At 38.6% G+C, this 22548-nt stretch overlaps 1 protein-coding gene across 2 annotated transcripts in view; it reads right to left on the bottom strand.

Moving 5' to 3' along the window:
- Positions 1-5421: 5421 nt before the first annotated feature.
- THSD7B (thrombospondin type 1 domain containing 7B) overlaps positions 5422-22548 on the bottom strand; it is a 533620-nt gene continuing 516493 nt past the window's right edge. For both annotated transcript variants that reach the window (XM_081936133.1, XM_081936134.1), the window contains exons 25-28: positions 14065-14147; positions 11218-11410; positions 8755-8842; positions 5422-5558 (exon numbers count right to left, since the gene is read on the bottom strand). In XM_081936133.1, the coding sequence (XP_081792259.1) occupies positions 5477-5558; positions 8755-8842; positions 11218-11410; positions 14065-14147 (446 nt within the window). In that variant the 3' untranslated portion in view covers positions 5422-5476. The remainder of the gene's footprint in view (positions 5559-8754; positions 8843-11217; positions 11411-14064; positions 14148-22548) is intronic.

Here is a 22548-nt window from a genome sequence, read left to right as displayed (position 1 = left end):
TTGCGAGAAGCGCTTAAAACAAAAAGCTGAGACTGAGCAATAAGTTGCAGGTCACAAAGTCCTTAGTCAGCTTCTCTGAGATCAATGGATGCCATTTAATGGCTTCGGTGTACAGAGTCTGAAAATGCCAAATTAACATGGAGGTCCCTGCTATTAGCATGCTAACTGCCAATACGTATGAGCCAGATGTATGCAAGTTTATGTCGGCCTGAATTTTGTGAAACTTCTGCAACAGGCACTGAAAGAAAATACCGTGGGGTTCTTTACTGAGGGAATGAAAAATGGATTCAAATTGGAAACACTTTCCAGTGATTTGAGTCCTGTATCAGCTAAAAAACATACAGGATTGATTGTGTAACCTTTATAAGCCAGGTGGATAAAATGCAAATATTCAAGCAACATTTTTTAGATACATAAAAAAAGCGTTTTTATTTTTTAAAATCTTAAATTCATAGTTGTTGGATGAATTAATGCAGAAACAAGAACTGAATCCATCCAATTTGCCAGATTTTCCATCCTAAATAGATTATATGATATGACAGTATTTGTCAACCTTGACAACTCTTAGATGGATGGAATTGAATTCCTAGAATTTGTCCACTCATTTTAAAGTTGCTAAAGTAGAAAAAGAAAACCTGTGAAATGACAATCTTAGGTTCCCTCTCTCTTGTTTCATATTCTGTCACTTCTGAGAATTGTTCATGCTGGCTAGAAGTGATGGGAGTTTGCTTGCAACAACATTTGAGAGTCATATTTTTTCATGTGATTTACAGGAAGGTTCTAAAAATGGTATGGTGGCATTTAAGTGGTAACTCAGCCCTATAATACGAAGATGTACACTCCATTTTACTATCTTACATTGAAGAAAACAATTGATATAAAGGTAATGATATGCGACTGTAGGTTTAGAAATAACTAGTTTAAAGTGTACGTATTTGCACGCATAACTGAGTGTGTATTTATATCATGCCGTTCTATTTGAAGGAACACTCAATTGCTGGCAAAAAGTAAAACATAAGAAATGCACTTTTACAATGCCAATTGAAAACCAGTGCTAACATCAGTATTAGTGAAGGTGGTGTGTTTGCGCTAATTTTTGAAACACAGAAATCCAAACACCGAATAGCTTGGGAATTACATAAGAGAAAATTCAAACAGGTTCATAAAAGTAGAGCTGGTCCCTAAAATATTTAGACCCTAAGTTCTTTAGGTTTAGAAAAATTAATACAAACATATTATTTTCTGACCAGAAAAATGGTTGGTAACTGATACTTTGAACATGTGCATCAGATGCTCCCAGTGGTGCATATAGCTCATCAGTTTATTGGTTAGGGCTTTGTGCCAGTTGAGTCCTGGACACTTGTTTGAAAGAACCCTACTTGGATCCTTTAATCTTCAAAGTCCTGTTGAAGCAAAACAAGACATGGATACATGCTGCCAGTTTTGATGAGTACAGGAATAAACACCCTAAATGCTACTGTGTAGATGTTCTTCTTGTCCCAGCCACATGAGATTCCCATGTTCTTCAAGAAACAGGAAAAGTAGTCAGACTGAAGAACCAATCTTTGGGGATAATCTTGAAACTCCATCCAAGACAGGATGAATCCCAGTTTCTGAGTCCAGTTTCTTGGTGCCACCTTGGTGTTGTCTAGATTTACTTTCAGCTAGTTCTCAATCATTCAGCTCATAATTTTGTTCAGATAATATTGAAAGGTACTATCAGTTACCTTGGAGTTGGGTAATAAGGCCACATTTTGAAAAAAAAACACCAAATATGATGTCTTCCATGTGGACACAACAGTGGCAGAGAAATATTCTTCACTGCCATGGAGTAGGGATACTAATGAGTCAGTTTGATTTATCTAGAGATTGTCTCCATTGCACTCAAGCTGTTGTCCCAGATGCTACATTGCTCCCTGCTCTCTAATAAATCCAAGGGACTGATTTGGCTTTGCAAGAGGAAGAGGACACTTAGGAATTAAAGCATCATTGCCTGAACTGAAAACTTCATCCTAGGTTTTCACACGCCACAATAGCATTCCTCAATCCATATGGTAAAGCCATTCCACAGAGTGGCCTAAATAAATGGAATTCGTTCTTTTCTTTTCCTAAACATCTCTGCCACGTGCAAAAAGGCACATGCAAAAATTATCGTTATAATTCCACTAAAGTTTACAAGGAAACTAAAGCTGAGCCAGTAAATTATTTCTGATTAGCTGGTTATACTGAGGAGATCCAGAGAACTGTTTGCTTGATTGAGAAAAAAAAATAGTTTGCCTTTCTCCATTTCTATGTAGTAGAGAATAATGTTCAAAAGGTATTGAGGGCTGCCTGACAACCTACATACAGGAGACTCAGATAATTTCTCTCCAACTATCCTTTATACCAGGGATCATGAACCTTGAGGACCTCAGGGACGACTAAATTCATAATTTTAAATCCCACGGACCACTAATAACTGCCTAATGACCAGCTGGGTGGGCATGGCCAACTCGATGCCACTCACATCGAGGAGTGCTCACCAGCCTCTACTCGCTCATCCCCTTCCAGTCACTCCTCGCTCCCTCACCCAGGCTCCATAGGAGCCCAACAGGAAGGAGTTATTGGAACTAAGGAGCCACCAGGAGAAAAAGTTGGCAAAACAGCTCTGTTCAAATTGAATCTCACCAAGAAGGAGGCTCAGCAGAAGTACGTCACTGAGAAATATGAGCATAGGCTTTCTACGCAGAAGGAAGACCTGTGGGAGTGCAAGGCCAGTTACTGGCGCCTGGTGGCTCAGTGGTCTGAGATGGTCAGCCAGTTCCAGGCCATGATGCAGTTCCACTGGAACGAGGCCCTCTGGCTCTTTGCCACTAACAGCACTTCCCTCCAGCCTTCGCCCAAAGCCCCGCACCAGGAGGCTGAAGCAGACCCCAAGTCGGAATTTCTTTCCCCCCTCTGACCCACACAAAAAGGAAAGGGGGAGACTCTCTGCAGCAACACAAACGTCCATTGCATGTATCCAGCCCAGGGACGTAGTTTGAGAACCCCTGATTTAGTGCAATATAAAAAATGCAAATAATTTATCGGCAGACCACCAAAATTTTATCGTGGACCACCAGTGATCCACGGATCACCAGTTGGTGACTGCTGCTTTATACATTGAACACTGAAGATGCACTAAAACCAGGACTAATAATTTCACTTGGCGTTTGTTAATGTAAAGTTGTCCTACACTTCTTCTTTCTGTATAAAATTCTTTTTATAATCTGGATTTAATTTAATTTCCTTAGAGAAGGAAATTCTCTATGAAACTTTTTCCTATACAAATTTGATTGGTTGCACAACTACCTGCTAAGTTTTAGGAGTGGCCCAAACAATCAAGTTCTGTATTTTGAGGCTTTAAGCAGGAAGTTCTTTTTTTCATCTCTTCTCTTCTCATAAGGTTCTTAGAGTACTGTCCAGTTTCTACAGAGCAAAAGCTCACAAATTCCAGCTCTTCAACAACACTTCAGTTCACACAATGACCAGATGGCAGTCAGATGAAAATCGACTAAATATTTGCCATCGTCTGCAGAATGTATAGCCAAATACCAACCCTAGTTAGAAGGATTCTTCAAAAAAGAAATGCAATCACTTGATGGTAAGGGAGAGAAGAAGAAAAATAAGTCTATGGAATAAACACCATTGTGCATGGCAGCCGGGAAAGACTTTTTATATGTGTGATGACATTGGGTAGGGCCAAAATTTCAGCTGAAGGAACTATCATCTTGTTATGCATTCTCCCCATCAGAGCATTACTGCGACATCTGATTTGAACTTGGAAAAGCGGAAGGAAGGATGAGTTTGAATTACTATTATATTCTTCCGGGGAACAGGTTGCAAATAACACCCCTTTCCCTTGTGACAACCCCCTAGAAGGCAACCCCTTCCATCCCCATAGTGTCAACTCTTTCCTTTTGAAAAAACAAATGCTTTATATAGTTATTTGCATCTTTTATTTACTTCTTTTTCCCACTTTAGACTTTTCTCCTGAGACTGGAATCATTTGGAAAATTGACAGAAATATTTTTAGCTGATTTTAAAATGGGCATTCCGTAATTTGGCTTTAGTTGCTTATATACAATATTCTGTCACTTTAACTGTCGATAGGTCCAATGATAGAAAGATGCTGCTTGGGGAGATCTGATATATTTTTATTCAGAAACAATGTGTGCCTAATGAACAATAATTTCAGCTGGAAACATGTTGGGATTCCCTTAATGAATTTATAATGTGTAATTACTTCAGGAATCCATTCTGAGTCTCCCTTTCTCAGAGTTTGCTCATAATTATAGTTTGATTAGGCTATGATCTCCAAGGACAAAATGCAAAATCTTTTTTTAATAACAGACATTGCAATGCATTTGCATCAACATCCCCACACCCTTTAGGGTTCTTTTTTTTTATTTATGTATAAATACATGTCAATACCACAAGATGGCACTTTCGTACTTGCAACATTTACTACTACACATACGTATCTTCTTCAAGATGTTCCAAATGTAGACTTGTAAACTTTTTTAAAAAGCAAGATCTTGTACAAACAGCTTGTTTGTGTGTATCTGTGTGTGTAATAAATAAAAGTCAGATAATTATTTTTTTTTAAAAAAGAATAATAAATAATTGCAGGTAATAAAATTTAAATTACAAAATCAGAATGCATACAGTATTAACCAACTGAATTAAAGTTTTCAATAGTTAAAATGTACCTAAATGGCTCGATACCAATTTAAAACAACACTCTTCTCACTTCCTTAATCATTCATATGTTTGTCCAACAAGGAAGAAAGAAAAACCTTCTCATGAATAAAACAAAAATGGCCTGGATTATATGCTGCAAAATTTCTGGTTTATTGTTGTCTCCTTTGGAAGGAAGGAAAATCCGATTATTTTGTGATCTAAGAAACTGAGTCAGTCTGGAAATCAAGGAACTCTGGATCTTTTGATAGTTTCAGATGTAACTCAAATATAAACTCTAGAAAACTCATTGTTGAAAGTGGTGAAAAAGAAAGAAACTTTGCACTAATATAGTGCATAATGACGTAGCGTCCAGCTTGTCCTTTACAGTAAATGTAATTTTATCTCCCCCCCGCACAGGATTGTCATGCTTTCAAAAAATTTAAAAAAAAAATCAGTAGAAGACTGTAGAACTTATTATTTGTCCTTATTCCTATGTCCTTAAAAAGGAAGAGATGTAATTCTGAGGTCCCCTCTGGGGAAGAGTCATAAAGATATACCATGTTTCAGATATGCTAAAAGGTAAAACCGGTCAAGTTTGGAAGTTAGATTCTGCCCAATTACCGGTATATCAGATGCCAGATTCTCCCAAAGAAAAAAAAAATAAAACCCAAAAACTCGTCAGCTGGAATCTTGTATCAAAAGTGGCGGGGGTGGGGGGGGGGCGGGGACAGCGGTTAAGGCAGCCAATGTCTACATTTGGGTGGTAGTTTCCATCTTACATATCAACATCTCCATCGTAGGCTAAAGTCAGACACTTCGGCGGAGGAGGAGTATGTTGTGGCTGTTTTGGTTTTTTGCTGAAAAGAAAGAAAAACATTCATTTTTTTTAAGGAAACCAAATAGGTGAACTGAATCCTTCTTTTGGAGCACAATCCAGGCAAAGTTAGACCCTCATCTTAAATCCAGGCAAAGTTAAACTCCAAAATTAAACCTTCGAAAAGGTTTCCCTTTTCAAAACTAGGAGGCTAAATTGAAGTTATTTTAATCCCCCCCACACACACACACATAGGCCATAGGTAGAAACCATAGAATGGGGGCTATTTGAGAAATGCATGCAGGTAATCCTTGACTTATAACCATTCATTTAGTCACCGTCTGAAGTTACAACGGCACTGGAAAAAAATGAGTTATGACCATTTTTCACACTTAAAATTGTTGCAGACATGAAACAAACAAAATGTTAAAAAGTTATGATATTTATGTAGTTACCTACCAAGCACATCTAAATTATAGCAATAGCACTTAGACTTATACAGTGCTTCACAGTGCTTTGTGGTGAGTTGCAGGCAGTACGCTCCGGTATGGGGGTACCGGCACCTGCCCGGAGCACCGGGTACTGTTCCAGTACGGTGCTCCGGAAGGCTACCCGCCTACCCGTTGTTCTTACCTGTCTTTAAACTCTTTGGTGCTTCCATGCACGGCGCATACAGCGCCTGTGTGATGCTCCGCTGAGCAGTTGGAGCATCACGGAGGTATTGCTGGAGGGTAGGATGCATGCACGCGCTGCGCACATGTGCATGCCCGCTAAGCACATTCATGTGGAGGACGCCGGTTGCAACGGGATCCGGAATCCACCACTGTTTACAACCCTCTCAAAGCCAGCATATTGCCCCCAACAATAATCTGGGTCCTCATTTTACTGACCTCAGAAGGAGAGAAGACTGAGTCAACTTTGAGCCAGTGAGAATCGAACTGCTGAACTGCTGGCAGCCAGCAGTCAGCAGAAGTAGCATGCAGTAATGCACTCTAACCATTGCACCACCAAATTATCCTAAGGTAACCAAAATATCTTTACAATCCCTAAGGCATGTCACAACTTTTGAGCACCCCTGATGTTTGGAAATTGAAAGCTGAAAGATTTGACACGCCCATTGGTCATTGGATCAAACCTCAGATGTTCTGCAATTGACTCATATTTATGATGGTTGCAGTGCCCTAGGGTCATGTGATCAACCTTTGCGGTCTTCTGACAAACCAAGTAAATGGGGAACCAGATTCACTTAACAACTGTGGCAAGAAAGGTAGAAAAATAGGACAAAACTGTCTTGCTTAGCAACAAAAAATTGAGGGTCAATTGTGGTTGTAGGTTGAGGCCTACCTGTATACCCCCCTTTCTTTTGCAGCCCTTGAGGACCACACTATAAATTCAATGACAAATCCCTAAAAATGACATGATTTTCCACCATTTTTGGATGACCTAGTACAGCAATAAAATGTCATAAGCCTTTGGATAGTTGAAAAGGCTCTAAAACAGTATTTCTCCCTGAGCCACCATTAAAAGAAAATACCCTCATAAAAATTAACCCTATTCACTAAAGTAAAATCATGATACAACAATCTTATCTTCCCCATCGCTCTTAAAATATTTGAATAAGTGGGATTACAGTTTCCCTGAATCAAAGAATATTGCCCCAACCTTTTATTAACACATTTGTGGGGAAGAGGAAGAGGAAGGCATATTGGAAATGTTCACTGCCTTGAGTTATTTGTAAAAATAATAAAGATGGGAAATAAATAAATAAATATTTGCTGCTGAAGGATAAATTCAGCAAGGTAGTTGCAATCTTCAAAAAAAAAAAAAGACCTGTATGTATGTGTATTTGAGAATCAAAATGCTATGTAGAAGGCCTATTTTTTAAAAAATATTTTTATTAATAGGAACTGCCCAGAGTCACTTAGACATTGAGATGGGGGAGTGTATAAATTTGATAAATAAATATTGCTCCACATTATCTTGGTATTTGTTATAGTAAAATAAGATATATTCAATTGTCTAGTCTTCTACAAGCCCGTTTGCCCAGAGCCATTTCATAATAGTTCCTAAAAAAGAAGAGACAAACTACTACTAAAATGAAAAACTTGTTATCAGTTAAGAACTAATATGGTGATATCATTGAATAAAACTCTATCTGCACACCTTATCCTCTTCTCTTGGACTTGAATGGATATGAATATATCTGTCTGTCTATATGTATGTATATAGTGCCATGGTGGTGTAGGGGTGAAGACGCTTGCCTCCCACTTGGAAGGTTGAGAGTTCAATCCTAGGAAGTAGCAGATGTTTCTCTATCAGGATGCAAAGAGAAAATATCTGCTGCAAATTCCATAGGCATCAGGAAGGGCATCTGGCCAGTAAATGCTCAGCTCCATTCAGTCACCTTGACTCCACTCCGAATAAAGGGATTAAAGAGTCATAAAAAGAACACACACACACACATCAACCTAAATAAAATGTCTATGGAGATTCTCAGTCATCCAGGTCATAGTTATCCCAAAGGTGCTTTTTGAAGAGACAACTAGACTTTCTTGGGTTTTTTTTTGAACATGTTCACTTCTCATTCAAGAAGCTTCTTGAATGGATTTATATTCCTTGCAGACAGCTGGTCATTTGCATTCTTTTAGAGAGGCCATCTCTTGAACAGCCCTCTCTCAACAGACTGGCAGGGATACAACATCGTCTATCGTCAGTCTACAACACAGTCATTTAAACAGTTCCAAAGAAGGCTCCACACCCATTTGCACCACTCAGGTGATCCTGACGGCACAGATAAACCTCCAGGTGGCCTTAACGACTCGCTAAAAGAATGCAAATAACCAGCAGACTGCAAGGGGTATAAATCCTTCCATTCCTCTCCATTCAATCAGAGCTGAAGAAGCTTCTTGGATGAGAAGTGAAACGTCTTCAAAACCAGAAAGTCCAGTTGCCTCTTGAAAAAGCACCTTTGAGACAAGGAGACAATAAAAAGATTGGAGCATCCTTTCGGGATGATAGGCTACACTAAACCGGTAAATAATGTGAACAGATGAAAAGGTTTTCAAGTGATACTTAGCTTTCTAATTACAGAGAATATAAAGTAACCTCAGAATTTTAATCTCTGAAAGCTATTTGTAACTTTGATACCAATGAATGAATTCTAATTTATTTCCAAATGACTGAATCTGAATCCAACATCTTGAAATTAACAGGGTTAGAATCAAGCACAGAATACATACCAAAGAAGATAGGAGGTGAAGATTAGGAAAACTATAATGAGAAATCCGCCAGCTGATACTCCATATACCCAGATTTTAAGTTTTCCATCTGAGGAAGGGGAAAAATAATAATACATTTGACGCGAGGTGTACATTTTGCTTATTTTCTGTCTGTTAAAAACAGGAAAACCTTGTAGCCACTACTTCCTGAATTTGCCTACCCTGAAGGGCTGGCAAAACATGTCTACGAACCATGCCAATCTGTATAGAAACAACCGAAGAATCATGCTAAATAAACAGAGCTACCAGGGAAGTTGCATCTTATGAGAAAAGAAGGGCAAATATGGCCTTTGTGTACATTTGAGTATATTGCTTACAGTTCTGTACGCTTAAGTACATTTTAATTAGGGTTGTTGTTGTTTTTTTGAAAAAAAATGGGATTGCGTTTTCCTAGAGTGAGATGTCCTGAAAAATGCTGATAGGTATGGCTGTATCAGTGTTCAGAGCCTCTCCCTCTTGAAAATAACCTTTATGCATATACAAGTAGTTCCCTACTCCCAACCATTCATTTATTGACTCTTTGAAGTTACAACGGCACTTAAAAAAGTAACGTACACCTGTTTTTCACACTTATAACTGTAGCAGCCTCCCCATGGTAACACGATCAAACGTTGACTGCTTGGCAACTGGTATGATGGTTGCAGTGGCCCAAGGTCATGTGATCACCTGTTGGTGCAATCTTCTGACAAGCAAAGTCAATAGTGAATCTGGATTCACTTAGCAACCCTGTTACTAACAATTGTAGTGATTCACTTGGCAACCGTGGCAAGAAAGGTCATAAAATGGGCAAAACTGACTTAACTGTTTCTGCTTAGCAACAGAAATTTTGGGCTCAATTGTGGTCGTAAATCGAGGACTACCTGTAGCTGTGTGAGTTCCTTTTACACTGATTCTGTCCCCGTCTAGCATGATATCCTCCAGGTAGCTTGGGGTTTCTAAAAATTCCTACCAAGCAAAGAGTCCCTGAATGTGTTTAAGTATCGCGACGTTTTTTGCCTTTATGGACAGGGGTGGGTTCTGGCAGGCACTACTGCCGGTTCGCTCGTAGGTGCGCTGCGCACGTGTGATGTCTGCACATACACAATGCAATAAAAATTGTTCTGTGCATGTGCAGAAGTGAAAAACAAGATGGCCCCTCCCAGAGAATCGGTTTGGGGAGGTGTAGGCCTGGGTCGCTGCTGATTCCAGCAGCCCAGGTTGCCAAACCACTACCGGTTTGGCCAAACTGGGCCGAACTGGTAGGACCCCACCACTGCTTGCAGAGCCGGGGGGGCATGGACTGTGTGTGACACATCCAGCCTGTCAGCCACCAGTTTGACACCCCTGCTCTATTTCATCTCCATGTAATCAGAAGAAGAATAGCTCACCATCCAAGGCTACAGGTTTATCACAGGTACACACAAGTGCCATTAGCTCATGTCAATTTGTTACACACCACTGCCAGATGTCTGCCACTCTTTGGTGGACAGGATAGGGTAAGCAATATTTTTCAGCCAATGGACTCCTTAGAATTTTAAGAGCACGTGGAAGGTGTTCTCGCAAATGGCTGGCAACGGGAGTCTTTGTGTTGAAGTAACATGTTATCAAAGCAGCCATATATCATCTGGGAGGGCCAGGTGAAGGCGTTGTACTATGACTAAGGAGATGAAGTTCCTCTTCGCCTTCAGCTTTGGAAGCTCCCCGGGTGATTTGGTCTCTCTCTTTCTCAGCCCAATATACCTCAAGGCATTGGGCTGCAGGAAATTATGGGAGAAATGAGTGTTCCCTTTAAATTCACGATTTGTATCATATAATACAAATCAGCAAACTAACCATTAAGTGGAGGACAAGAGGAAGGAACCTAGTGATCATCATGCCAGTTCCTACTGAGAAGGTCTCACTTTAGAAGAACGGTCAACAGCTTCATCTGCAAAGCAGCAGATAAGCAACCTTCTTCTGCATTTACAGCCCTTGTAACCATCATGAATAATGGAAAATATACCGAACAGCAGGTATCCTGCAATTGTAGGATTCCAACTTGTTATTTGATTGTAACTGCACTGTAATATTGCAGTGTTTGGCAGCTACATTTGGAGTTGAACACAGATCACAGGTATGGAGAAATGCTTTACGTTGACCTTTTATGTTTTTCTCTCTCCTCCTTGTAGGAGAATCTCTCCTACTTATATTTCTGATTAATCAGTGAAGGGAATGCCATTACCTTCAGCATTGTAAACTGAAATCCCAGGTCATGCTACAGAATAATGCTCTTGCACAATTTTATGTTAATGATATTCATATGATTATATTACAAATGAGAGTTTGTATATCCTCTAGTGTAGTTTCTGGTTATGTGATTCACTGAGCATGAAGCTTACTTTTCAAATTAAGAGAGAAAGAGAGAGAGAGGAGACAGAACATCATGGCACAATTTGTTATTTTTACCTGGGTTAAAAGGCTGAATTGACCACCCTTTAAAAATGTCATGCATTTTGGAATTGATAGGTTTATGCTTGGCAGCATTTGTTTTAACATCAGCTTTCTTATCTGCTAAACCGGGTATTTTCATGCAGTAATCCAGGAAGCCATTTGATCTCATGATTTCAGTGTAGCCTCTCTCACAGCCACAGATGCCACCCTAGGTAACAAGGAGAAAGGTAGTTCAGAAATTAATTCGTCCCCAGAAAATGTTTCTGCTGGGGGGGGGGGGCTGCTGGGTGCACCCCAGTTAACCTAATGCCAGGTGCCTTTATTGTCTTAACTGTAAGCCCAACCTAGACCAAGGACTTACTGTAAATTGCCAATGCCTTTCAAAGCTGTTTGAGTCATATTAAGTATAACAGAACAATGGAGTGCCTGTTCCTTCTTTTAATGAGCCTGGATAAATGGGTTGCAACAGAATCACTGAACACAAAAATCCATCTTGCCGAAAGAACCCAGCTCAAAACCCTGCAGCAATGAAAGTAAAACGTTTTCCCTCTCAAATAAGATATTGTTCATTTAAGGCTGCAATTCTGTGTGGAAGGATGGGTGGCCAGCTTGACTTGACATCTATTTAGAATCAACGCATATGACTTGCATTGTGATATGCATCAAAATTTAATTATTTCAAATCTGACGGTAAGGCTGTATATGGGTTTCAAAGTAAAAGCAGAGTTTCTGTGTTTCAACATGCTAATGTATTGATTGATAGAAAATAATAAAGATGGGATGCAAATAGAGGCATGGGGCTGGAGAAAGAGAGAGGGGGAGGGGAGAGGGAGAGAGAGGGAGAGAGGGAGAGAGAATGAATCGTTTCAATTGATATAACTGCCCATCTCAAATTCACAATTCTGGGCAACTAACAATATAAAAAGAACAAGATGTTATTTCATGCAAGAACTGGAGGCACATCAACATACTTTAGCTTTCCTCCATATAACGTATTGATGCGAGATTTTAGGGAACACACCATTTGCAGAGTGTAAAACCTTCAGGTGTCCTCAGCTGCAGAAGGATACTGAGATACAGGCAGAGGAGTGTGGTTGTGTGTTTGGAAAATGGCTAATGTCTTCTTGTTTGGAGGTTGTATGGATTTGTCCTTAGCATGAAATCAGACCAGGTAACAGCCCTCCAAAAGGCTATTTTAAAAGGCTGTGTTTTAAAATGCAGTTTGAGAGCCAATTTGATATACTGCAGTGGATGAGGCAACAGCTAGAAGCCAGGAGATGGCAAGTTCTAGTTCTGACTTAGGCATGAAAGCCAACTCACAGGGTTCTTGTGGGGAAAATAGGAAGGATTATTAAGTATGTTCGCTGCCTTGAAAAAAAACCCAATAAAGGCAGAATTAAAATCTAAAAAAATCTAAAAAACTTCTCTTTTTCTACTATGCATTTTAGATCCTTGGGATATTTTTCACTTCATATTTATCTGGGAGTTTTTGAAATCTATTTTTTGCTGAGGTGTATTGTCATATCAACATCTTGGGAGAAAAAAATCCACGGAAGGAGTTCCTTTATGGATGGATGATGTGAGAAAGCACATATGTCCTCTCATGTGGAGCCAGAAAGGTTCTAGATGAACAGATGTGACACAGCTTTAACTCTGTGAAGACTCTGTGAAGCAGCAGCAATTGTCCCACTGTTAACTTTTCAAGGAGCATATATAATGATACAGGAAACCTATCAATTGTAGCAGCTGTCAAAGGACCAATGCAATTTTATTGTCCTTCTGCCTCCCAAAATAGAGGAACAGGTGTGAATACCAAACTGTCTTCCAAAAATCAAGATATGGGGCAGGATAGCCTCCCCATGGACTGAAAGCTTGAAAGTACATTGTGCCTGATCTTTGGCTTGGTTGGTTGGTTGGTTGGTTGGTTATTTATTTACTTACTTACTTACTTACTTACTTACTTACTTACTTACTTCTTACTATTTTCCACCCATGCCAGTCAATGACCTTTTTCTTTGCTTATAATCATTGGAGGAAGTAACTTGGGTTGCTTCCTTTTCCCTTAAGCTCAGAATTAAAAGGCAGAGAAGAGAGAAAACTGATAGAAAATAATAAAGATGGGATGCAAATAGAGGGATGAGGATGGAGATGAAGAGAGAGAGGGAGAGACTGTATCAAACTGTATTTTAAAACACAGTTAAAACGAATAGCCTTGGTCTAGTTCTTAAGGCACCAGGTTAAAAACCAGGAGACTGACTTCTAGTCCCACCTTAGAAATGAAATCTGCCTAGATGACTTTGGGCCAGTTGTTCTTTTTCATCCCAGTTTACTCATAAGGTTATTGTGGGGAAAATATGAGGAGGAAGGAATATTAGGTATGTTGGCTGCCTTGAGTTTCTTATAAAATAATAAGGGCAGGATACAGATAAATTAAAAAAAAAACATTGTAGGAGGTCTGTTGTTTCATTTCAGTGTTCCAAAGAAATCCCAAAGGACTATAAGAACACAAATGGTTATGCTTCACATGGGAAGGCATTGCGTTCCTGATCTCACTGGAGGTGAACATTTATAGGTTCCTTTCGTTCGCAGCTTCTATATTTCTATATTTACAACCTGTCTTTCATGTTCCAAGCTGAATTTCTGTGAAAAGAAGGATGCATTTACTTTCAGGTTTCCCACATATATGTTTTCTTCACACATTCCCTTTTGTCTGTAAGGCTATATATTAAAATTAACTGAATGGATAGTGCATGCCCGATTAGACCTCCGGTCTGTTGGGAGCTTTTTTGATTTTGCTTTGTTTTACATTCTAAAAATAATTGGTTTTTTTTCTACTGAAGTAAAGGGCGCCATCTGAATTACCTGTGTACAGAATGAGAAGGGTTTCTTGCAGGCTGGGTTGCAATGCCTGGTTGTAGCTGGCTGTAGCTGCACAGAGCAGCCCCCTGCAAGAACAATTGTCAAGAGAAATCATCGAAGGTACCATTCAAAAATGAGTTAGGAATATCCGCTGGTTATTTGCTGTGGTGAAACGCTGCTTTTAAAAACGGTACATTTACATTATTCCCCAGACACGCTGGCAGAGGACGTTTTAGCATCCATTCTGCCCAGTGAAAAGTCTCGTGCTTGGAGTCTCTGTATTTTTAACGTATACAACCGATATTTTTATAGGGAGAGACATAAAAATATGAATATGACAAATGAGTATTTCATAGCACAAATAATAAAAATATTATAATCATAAAACAGGCAAAAGATGTATAACTTTATACATAACTTAATAACTTAAGCTGCTGGTTTTTGATTCAGAAATGTTTTTTTCTGCATGTATTAACCATACTTATCTTTCCCCCCAACACCTCCCCCCCCAATTTTTAATTTTTTTTGCAATTTTCTTCTGGAAAAAAAATTAGAGTATGGTTAATTTTTTTAAAAGTACATAATGTAGTACATGTCTTGAAGCAACTTTTTTATCAATATATCAACAACAAAAATTTGTGGCAAAAGACGTGCAGCATAATTATAAGTTTATTGTGGGCACTTGACAGCTGATGGCATTTATTCATATAATGCACATGAGAAATTGCCGGGAGTAGAATTAAAAATTAAAGCATCCCAAGCAGGAGTGAAATTCAGCAGGTTCTGATAGGTTCTGTAGAACCGGTAATGGAAATTTTGAGTAGTTTGGAGAACTGGCAAACACCACCTCTGGCTGGCCCCAGAGTGGGGTGGGAATGGAGATTTTGCAATATCCTTTCCCCAGGAATAGGGAGGGAAACGGGATTTTGCAGTATTCTTGGAATGGGGTAGGAATGGAGATTTTGCAGTATCCTTCCCCTGCCATGACTATCAAGCCACACCCACAGAACAGGCAGTTAAAAAAAAAAGACTTTCACCACTGATCTCAAGTGCATCCTTTTAAGTTTACGAAGACTCAAGCCCACTTCTCCTTAGATGGCATATGGAAGAAGCACAGCGCTTGTCATTCTGCTTAGAAATGCCCCTATGTTGATCAGATGAAAGATTCAACATACACAGTTGTATGTTGAATACACCAAGATTGAATGGCAATCCCAGGTGAGATGGGACGCCCTTATAAAAGAAGAGATGGTGAAAGGGTATGTCTTCCCATTTCCACCTTTCTTTTCTCTCAAGGGCAATTTCCTAACAAATAAGCAACTTTTTAATATTTGCCTACGAGCAAAGGTGTGAGGGCCAAGGCATGAAACTCATGCAGTGGAAACTTCTTTGTCACGCTTCAGCATTATAATGTTAGAAGGTTAGAAACGGACATAGTTATTTTTGATGATTCTTGGGAGGAAAAGGTATTTGCTGCCACATTAGAATTTGAATAAAGGGCTAATAGGCTACTTTCTTGGAAGAAAAGCAGCCAGGAAGTAAAGGACACTGAGAAAAAAGAGCTAGGGCTAATGTATTTGGGCTTCACAAATCTGGATGACCATCATATGACATAAATGGCATTAGAATTTTCTATATCTCTTTGCTGTCCTTGATTCACTGTTTCAGTCTGCAATCGAGCATGATGGAAGAGCTTTGTTGATAAACCTCTTTAGAGGTAAATAATTGCTCATATCCTATTGTATGCTATCTGTTTATAGAATATTACTATTAAATAAAGTTTTAATTATCTGTAATCAACTTGAACTGAAGACAGAATATAATATGCAGTTTCCCTAAGTCTAAGATATTATTGGTATCAGGAGAAGAACAGATAAGAGAGGTGACAGTTTTATTATAAGATCAGCACAGAGTGTGCTGGTTGAAATAAATATAACATTAGATGTTAGTTAAAAATGCATAGCCAAATGAGGCTCAGCTGCTATAAACTCCAATTCTAAGCCTAATGCCTTCTACCAAATACACATAAAACAGATCACAAAAATTTAGACTGGACTAGTGCCATGACTGCAAATTTTCCATGAATACGTAGAGAATTTGTGTCCCATTCAACAACTGAAGTCCTTTTTCCCCCTTCAAAAATCTTTACGGCCTCTGGATCTGAAATAACTTTTAAGCTAAAAAAGAAACCCCAAATGTAACTGGAATTTAATTTTTGAGTGTTTTTAGCAGTCTATTTGACCTGAGCTTTCCAAACTGTTGTATCTTTAAAGGTACTATCCAAACATTTACTTGTTCAATTAAATTCACATTTGCCACCTAAGTGGTTTTCAGCATCACAAGGCAATATCTATATGCATCTCTGGGCTCCTTTCCCACCAGTCCTGCACTCTTACATGCCATCTCCATATGGGAGGATATGTAAGTGCATGGAGGTGTGCAAGTGGTGCCATGAGAGGGGGGGGGGGTTGCATGGGGGTGCAATGGAGGTCTGTGTGGGTGCCTGAATGTTTGGTAAGGAAATATCTCAGAAAAGATTATACAATGGATCATGAATTATCTAATGTACTTCTAAAGCTTTTCCCAATTCCATGAAGAGCAGTGATAAAACACCTGTATCATTTTCAGACAGCGTAATAGGTGACAGCTTTTGGTCAACCTGTGGGGATGATGATCTCAATTGAGAAACATTTAAGAAACATATATATTTACTTCTCCTTGGTGGAGACAGCCCATAGCATTGTTTCTACTAGTTACATTTAACCCACCTATATTATCATATAACTTCTATACATATGTATTATCATATGACTATAAGTATTACCAAATATGTATCAATGGGGACTCTGGAAATTAGGCCAAACAGATTTAAAGACTATGAAGATTGAATAACATATCCTTTTAGAAGATGCAACATACCTTCCTGTTGGTTGACCTAAAATTAAATATTGGCTAATAATGCTTGACCTGCCCTAAAGCTCTCTACAAAAATATTCTCTTTTCAACCATTCCAGAAATTTCCAGTACAAATATTTAGTGCAAAATCACATCAATAGGTGACTGGTATAAAGCAATGCTGACAGTAATATTGCATTACATTTTCCCCAGCCGTAGCATATTATTTAGAGGAGTAATGGGAAAAAAAATGTCGCCCATACCATCAAAAGAGTAAGCTAAATTCAATAAATATTTAATCTCATCAGGATGGACTGCTTCAGTAGGAAAGTGATTGCCCCAGCTTCATTCTTAAGCATGGATTCGTGCCATTTCTCTAAATTCCCTATATCTACCTTTATTTTTTTTCTTTCTCTACCTCCATTTCTCTCTATCTCTCTCACTCACTCACTCACTCCTTGAAACCTTATCCATTCTTACTGAAAAGATCATGGGCAAGGTATTTATATTACAGTATGGCTCTTGGTGGCTTAATTTTCATTCCTATTAAATTTATAACACTATAATGGAGAAATAAACTACATGATGTGATTTTTTTTCACAATTCTCTTGCTGAAAAATTGCAAACAGAGTCCCCCAAATATACGACAGTCTCTCATTAAAATTCCATAAATAAATTCTCTTCTCCCCAGATGTGCCAGGCTCTACTCACTTACAGACTAGATATTTGAACACTCCTCCTTTGCTCTTTCAGATTACTGTATTGCCCTCTCTAATGAACAATGTAATTACTGTGCGGTTCTTAGTATACAAATGATTTTTTTTTATTTCTTTGAGACAGAGAGGAGCATTTCATAGGGAAAAATGTGCTTTGTCAAAGCTATATTTTTCAATAAACAAAGCTCTACTTTTGGAGATAAATATGCACTCCAACTCAAGAGAGACCCTGGTTCCTATTAATAATCAGAAGAACCATCATATCAGTCTTTAAAACATCAACTTCAAAAAAATCCATCAAAGGGAACTGCACATAGTGTTTATACATTTGAAGGCAACAAACCATAGAAGCATGTGAACAAATGAGTCTACCAGCATTTCGATGTGCTTTTGGTGAATGATCAGTATGAACCAGCTTTATATGACTTCATTAGTAATCCATCCACCACTCCCTGGAGACTTACACCTGAGAGGATCAGTGGTAGAAACCACACGGAAATAGTGAATCAAATATTCCTGCTTCTCTCTGTGAGTTCTCATCCTGGTCTTCACAGTCATTCCTATTCACAAGTTTAATTGTGTTGCCAGTATTAATTGAAATAGGCACATATATTTATGTAATGAAGAGTCATGATAGCACAATGAAGCGAAGTCAGCTGGAGCCATTTGCTTTGAAGGAAACCTTTGGCCATGTATTTGCTCTCTGCATGCGCCACACACTATTTTTCATTGCACAGGTTGATTGCTCTGTGTGCCCTGATGATTATGTGCATATATTCCTGTTTGCAGCTTTCAGCTGAACTCTTTAAGTTTATTTAAAATATTTATATTCCTCCTTCATTTAACTTGAATTTATAAGGTAACTAGAAAGAAAATCACACTGGTACTATAAAAACAATACAGCAGAGCATCTAAAATGAACAAAAACGAAAGAAAAATATCACCACCACTGTCTGGCATTTTAAATATCCCTGAAGAAAACAGTGATATTAACAAAATCCCTGAAGAAAGTAATAAAACTAATATCTTTCTTAAAGAAAGAAAAGATAAAGTCTCTTGGGCAAATGGAAGAGGAATATTTCAGGTTAGGGGAATGCATTTGAGTTCTTCCAGACATCAGGACAAACCCTTTCTAGATTTTAGAACACGATTATAAGAACATGATTATATAAGAACACAATTATAAAAAAAGATCAGTATTATTTTAGAACAATATTTAAAGTGGAAATCATAGAACGAGGAGTACAGCAAGGCAATACAATATCACCTATCTTTTGCTCAGGTCTCCTTGAAAAAGTATTTCACAAACTAGACTGGCTAAAAGTTGGAATAAATAATAATAATAATAATAATAATAATAATAATAATAATAATAATAATAATGCCTATTTAAATTACTTAAGATTTGCAGATGATGTTGTTCTGTTCTCACAAGACCCACAAGAGCTACAAAGACACATACAAGAGCTGCACAAACAAGAAAACTATGTGGCTCAAAAATAAACCTGAAAACGAGCTGGGTTGTGTTTAATAAATTAACCAAAGAGAGAGAGAAAAAATTACATCTGGAGAAGAACAAGACGTAATAGACCACTACATATACCTTGGTCAATGGATCTCAATGGAAGGAAGGTGATACAATAAAGGAAATTGAACAGCATGTTAAATGTGGTTGGCAGGCATTCGGCAAACTAAGCATAATTTTCAGGAACAACCTCCCCCTATGCCTGAACAAAAAAGTGTTCGATCAGTGTGTGTTACCTGCTCTAACATGTTCCAGGAAACATGGACATTAACCTCATAATTGATACAAAAGCTATGAGTGGTGCAAAGAGCCATAGAAATTACAAGTCAAGATAGAAAGACCTGCACAGGGATTAAGAGAACAAACGAAACTGTACGATGTCATCAAGAGAGTAAAAGAATTGAAATCGAAATGGGCTGCTCACATAGCAAGAAGAACTAATGGCAGGTGGACCAAGGCAGTCCTAGAAAGGTTCCCACTTGATAAAAAGCATCCACGAAACAGACCTAAAACAAGATGGATCAACAACATCAGCAATTATTGTGGGCCCAATTGGCAGAAGAAAGCTCAGGTCCGCATTGATTGGAAACATACGGAAGAGGCCTTTCATCCTGCAGTAGATAGACAGTGGCTAAAATGATGATAATGATTGCTTTAGAACAAAGGAAAATGTTATGTAAACATAAAGCCATCTGCCAAGTATTTATATGAATTAGCAGTGAGCTACCAATATTCACTTGTGAAGCAAATGCTTGAAAGGATGCTGGCTTTGAAGCCACAGAAATTCCTAGAAAATATCAATTCTCATTTTTTAAACAAAAATATAGATTGAAACTTGATTGGATCTATAATTGGTCTTGGGCCTCAATAAAGAGCAGAAAATAGAAAAGTTTATTTATTCATTTAAAAAAAATGTTTTATGGCTGCTATCTCACAGAGTGATCCTAACCAGCTCACAACAACTAATAAAAACAAGATAAAAACCTTTCTCACAAGGTGCTAGAGTAGCCATACAATTGACCCCAACTGAATCATATCCTAGCACAGTACTTGGGGGAAAAGATAAGTCTTCATTGCCTTTTGAAAGGCCCAAAGAGTAGAAGACCCTGGAATATCAGCTGTTCCAAAGGGCTATAGAGAAAGAACACCTCTGAGGTCTCATCAGATGACAGACAGAATGTAAGGAAAAGGACATGTGGTATAATCACCCTATTTGATCTAGTGGGACAGGTAGACACATCTGGGGAAAGATAGCCCTAACTTGGCCTTGTGCTGGCCTTTAAATATTATCTTAGCATTTTGAATTGCACCATGAAAGCATCTGGGACCCAATGCAACAGTAGTATAAGATGGTCAAACCATGGGACATGCAGAAGTCCACTTGCTATTGCCTTCTGTACCAGTTGTAGTTTCTTGATGGTCTTCATGTAGACCACATTGTAGTGACCCAATCAGGAACAGGCTAAGCCATGTGTGACTATGAGGAAGACCTGGAATGGGTACAATTGGGATACAAGACGAATTTGAACAAAGGCTGCTTTGGCTACATAAGCTGGAAGTTCAGAGGAACATCCCCCACCCCCAAACTATGTACCAATTCTGTCTATTATTTCATATAGAGTCAAATATGTCAGCTCTCCTGACTACCCACAACCACGGTTAGGATCAACAAGACCAGTGGTGGGTTCCTACCAGTTCCTACTGGTTCAGCTGAAACGGTAGTAACTTGGCGGCATGGGTCGCTGGAACTGGTAGCGACCCAGGCCTGCCACGCCTCCGAACCGGTTCTCCCGGTGGCACCTTATTTTTGGCTTCTGCACAAAGCAATTGTACTGCACATGCGTGCGTGCGGTGCATCCATGAGCGAACCGGCAGTAGTGGCTGCCCAAACCCACCACTGATCAAGACCCTTATAGCCACCAGGTATTAAGCCAGGACTTGCCTAACTATTGCCTCCTCCTCCTCCGTAGTGAGAAGAGGCTTCCTAAAAACCTCTTTGGCCAGCCTCCTTCTTTAAAAAGATGTAATAAATTAATGAGTTTGGGCCACCCAAGGTCCACGCTCATTGCTGATCCTATAAAAACAAATCAGCGTTAAAATTAATAATTTAAATTTAAATATGTTCAGAAGAGGGAAATAATGGGAAATAAATGAATGAGAAAGGGCTATCCAAATGCTTTCTGAATTAATTCCTTTGTATAAGGTCTTTCTTTTTTCTTTCATTGCAGTACCAAATTCAAAAAAGGGGGAAAAAAGGAAACAATTATAAATGCTTACAAAATAACAATTGCAAGAATCAATTTTCAGCAACTAATGAGTTTATATTATAATCTGCAGGCTTGTATATTGTATGTCATACTATTATAGTTTCTAGTTTTCATTCTTAAAGAATTTGAACATGATGTTTTCTCCTGTATTTGCAATTTACTTCTATTGAGGCACACAAATTTGTAGATCTTTTGGGAAAAGCTGCACAGAACAATTTTTTTCCTGCACACAGCATGTCACACATTAGAGGGAAGATTGGATGGCAGCATTTACAGTTTTTCTTATCTCTTTCCTGCTCTATAATGATCATCCAGATTTTTATAGCCCAGCTCTTAAAACACAACAAACTGAGACCGAAATGGCGGCATACCTGGATAATTCCAGGTAATGTTTTCCTATTCATGTGATGGAACGTGCTCTTGAAGGAGCAGAAGGGGAGAGTTATCGCAATAGAGCTTTCCCAGAGAATGGCCTAGATTAAGAGACCACACAGTTTTCGGCTGGATGGGTCAGGGGATAAAGATATTCTGGGAAGCCACATCTATAATATCTCAGGATAGATTTGGTAGGTTAGAAGGTTATAGCTTTAGTTTGGCAAGGTTCTGTCCATTAGGTGTAAGCAATATAGAATTGGACTCAACTGGATTTCGATGTCTCTTTTCTAGGCTTGGGTCTAATAGTTCTAGATGGCATAGATTTTCTTTAAAAAACAAAACCCAGAAAAAGCTACACTAGTTGGCACTTTGGGAAGGTCTCAGGCTAGGATTACCAAAGGAAGCCTAGAAGATTATACTTACCATAGCTCCTACATATGGAATGCTCTTCCTCCTGTTATTCAGGAGACACCGAGAGCACTATTTTTACATACCTCTTACAAACTTACCTCTGTATTCAGATCTGTTTTGGTACCAAGCATTTTAATTTAGACATGTAGTTCCTGTTCTCAGTTTCCTCATGTGGTAAATATTAAAATATTTCAATGACTGGGAGTTTTATATATTTTGAAGTTGCAATATTGTTTTTATATACATTGAACAAATGTAATCAATTGATTATTGATAAGAGATGAGATATGGAAAGGA

This window comes from Natrix helvetica, assembly GCF_964273705.1.
Source record: "Natrix helvetica genome assembly, chromosome: 1".
Classification (NCBI taxonomy): Eukaryota; Metazoa; Chordata; class Lepidosauria; order Squamata; family Natricidae; genus Natrix; species Natrix helvetica.
This window is presented reverse-complemented; position numbering and strand designations above follow the sequence as displayed.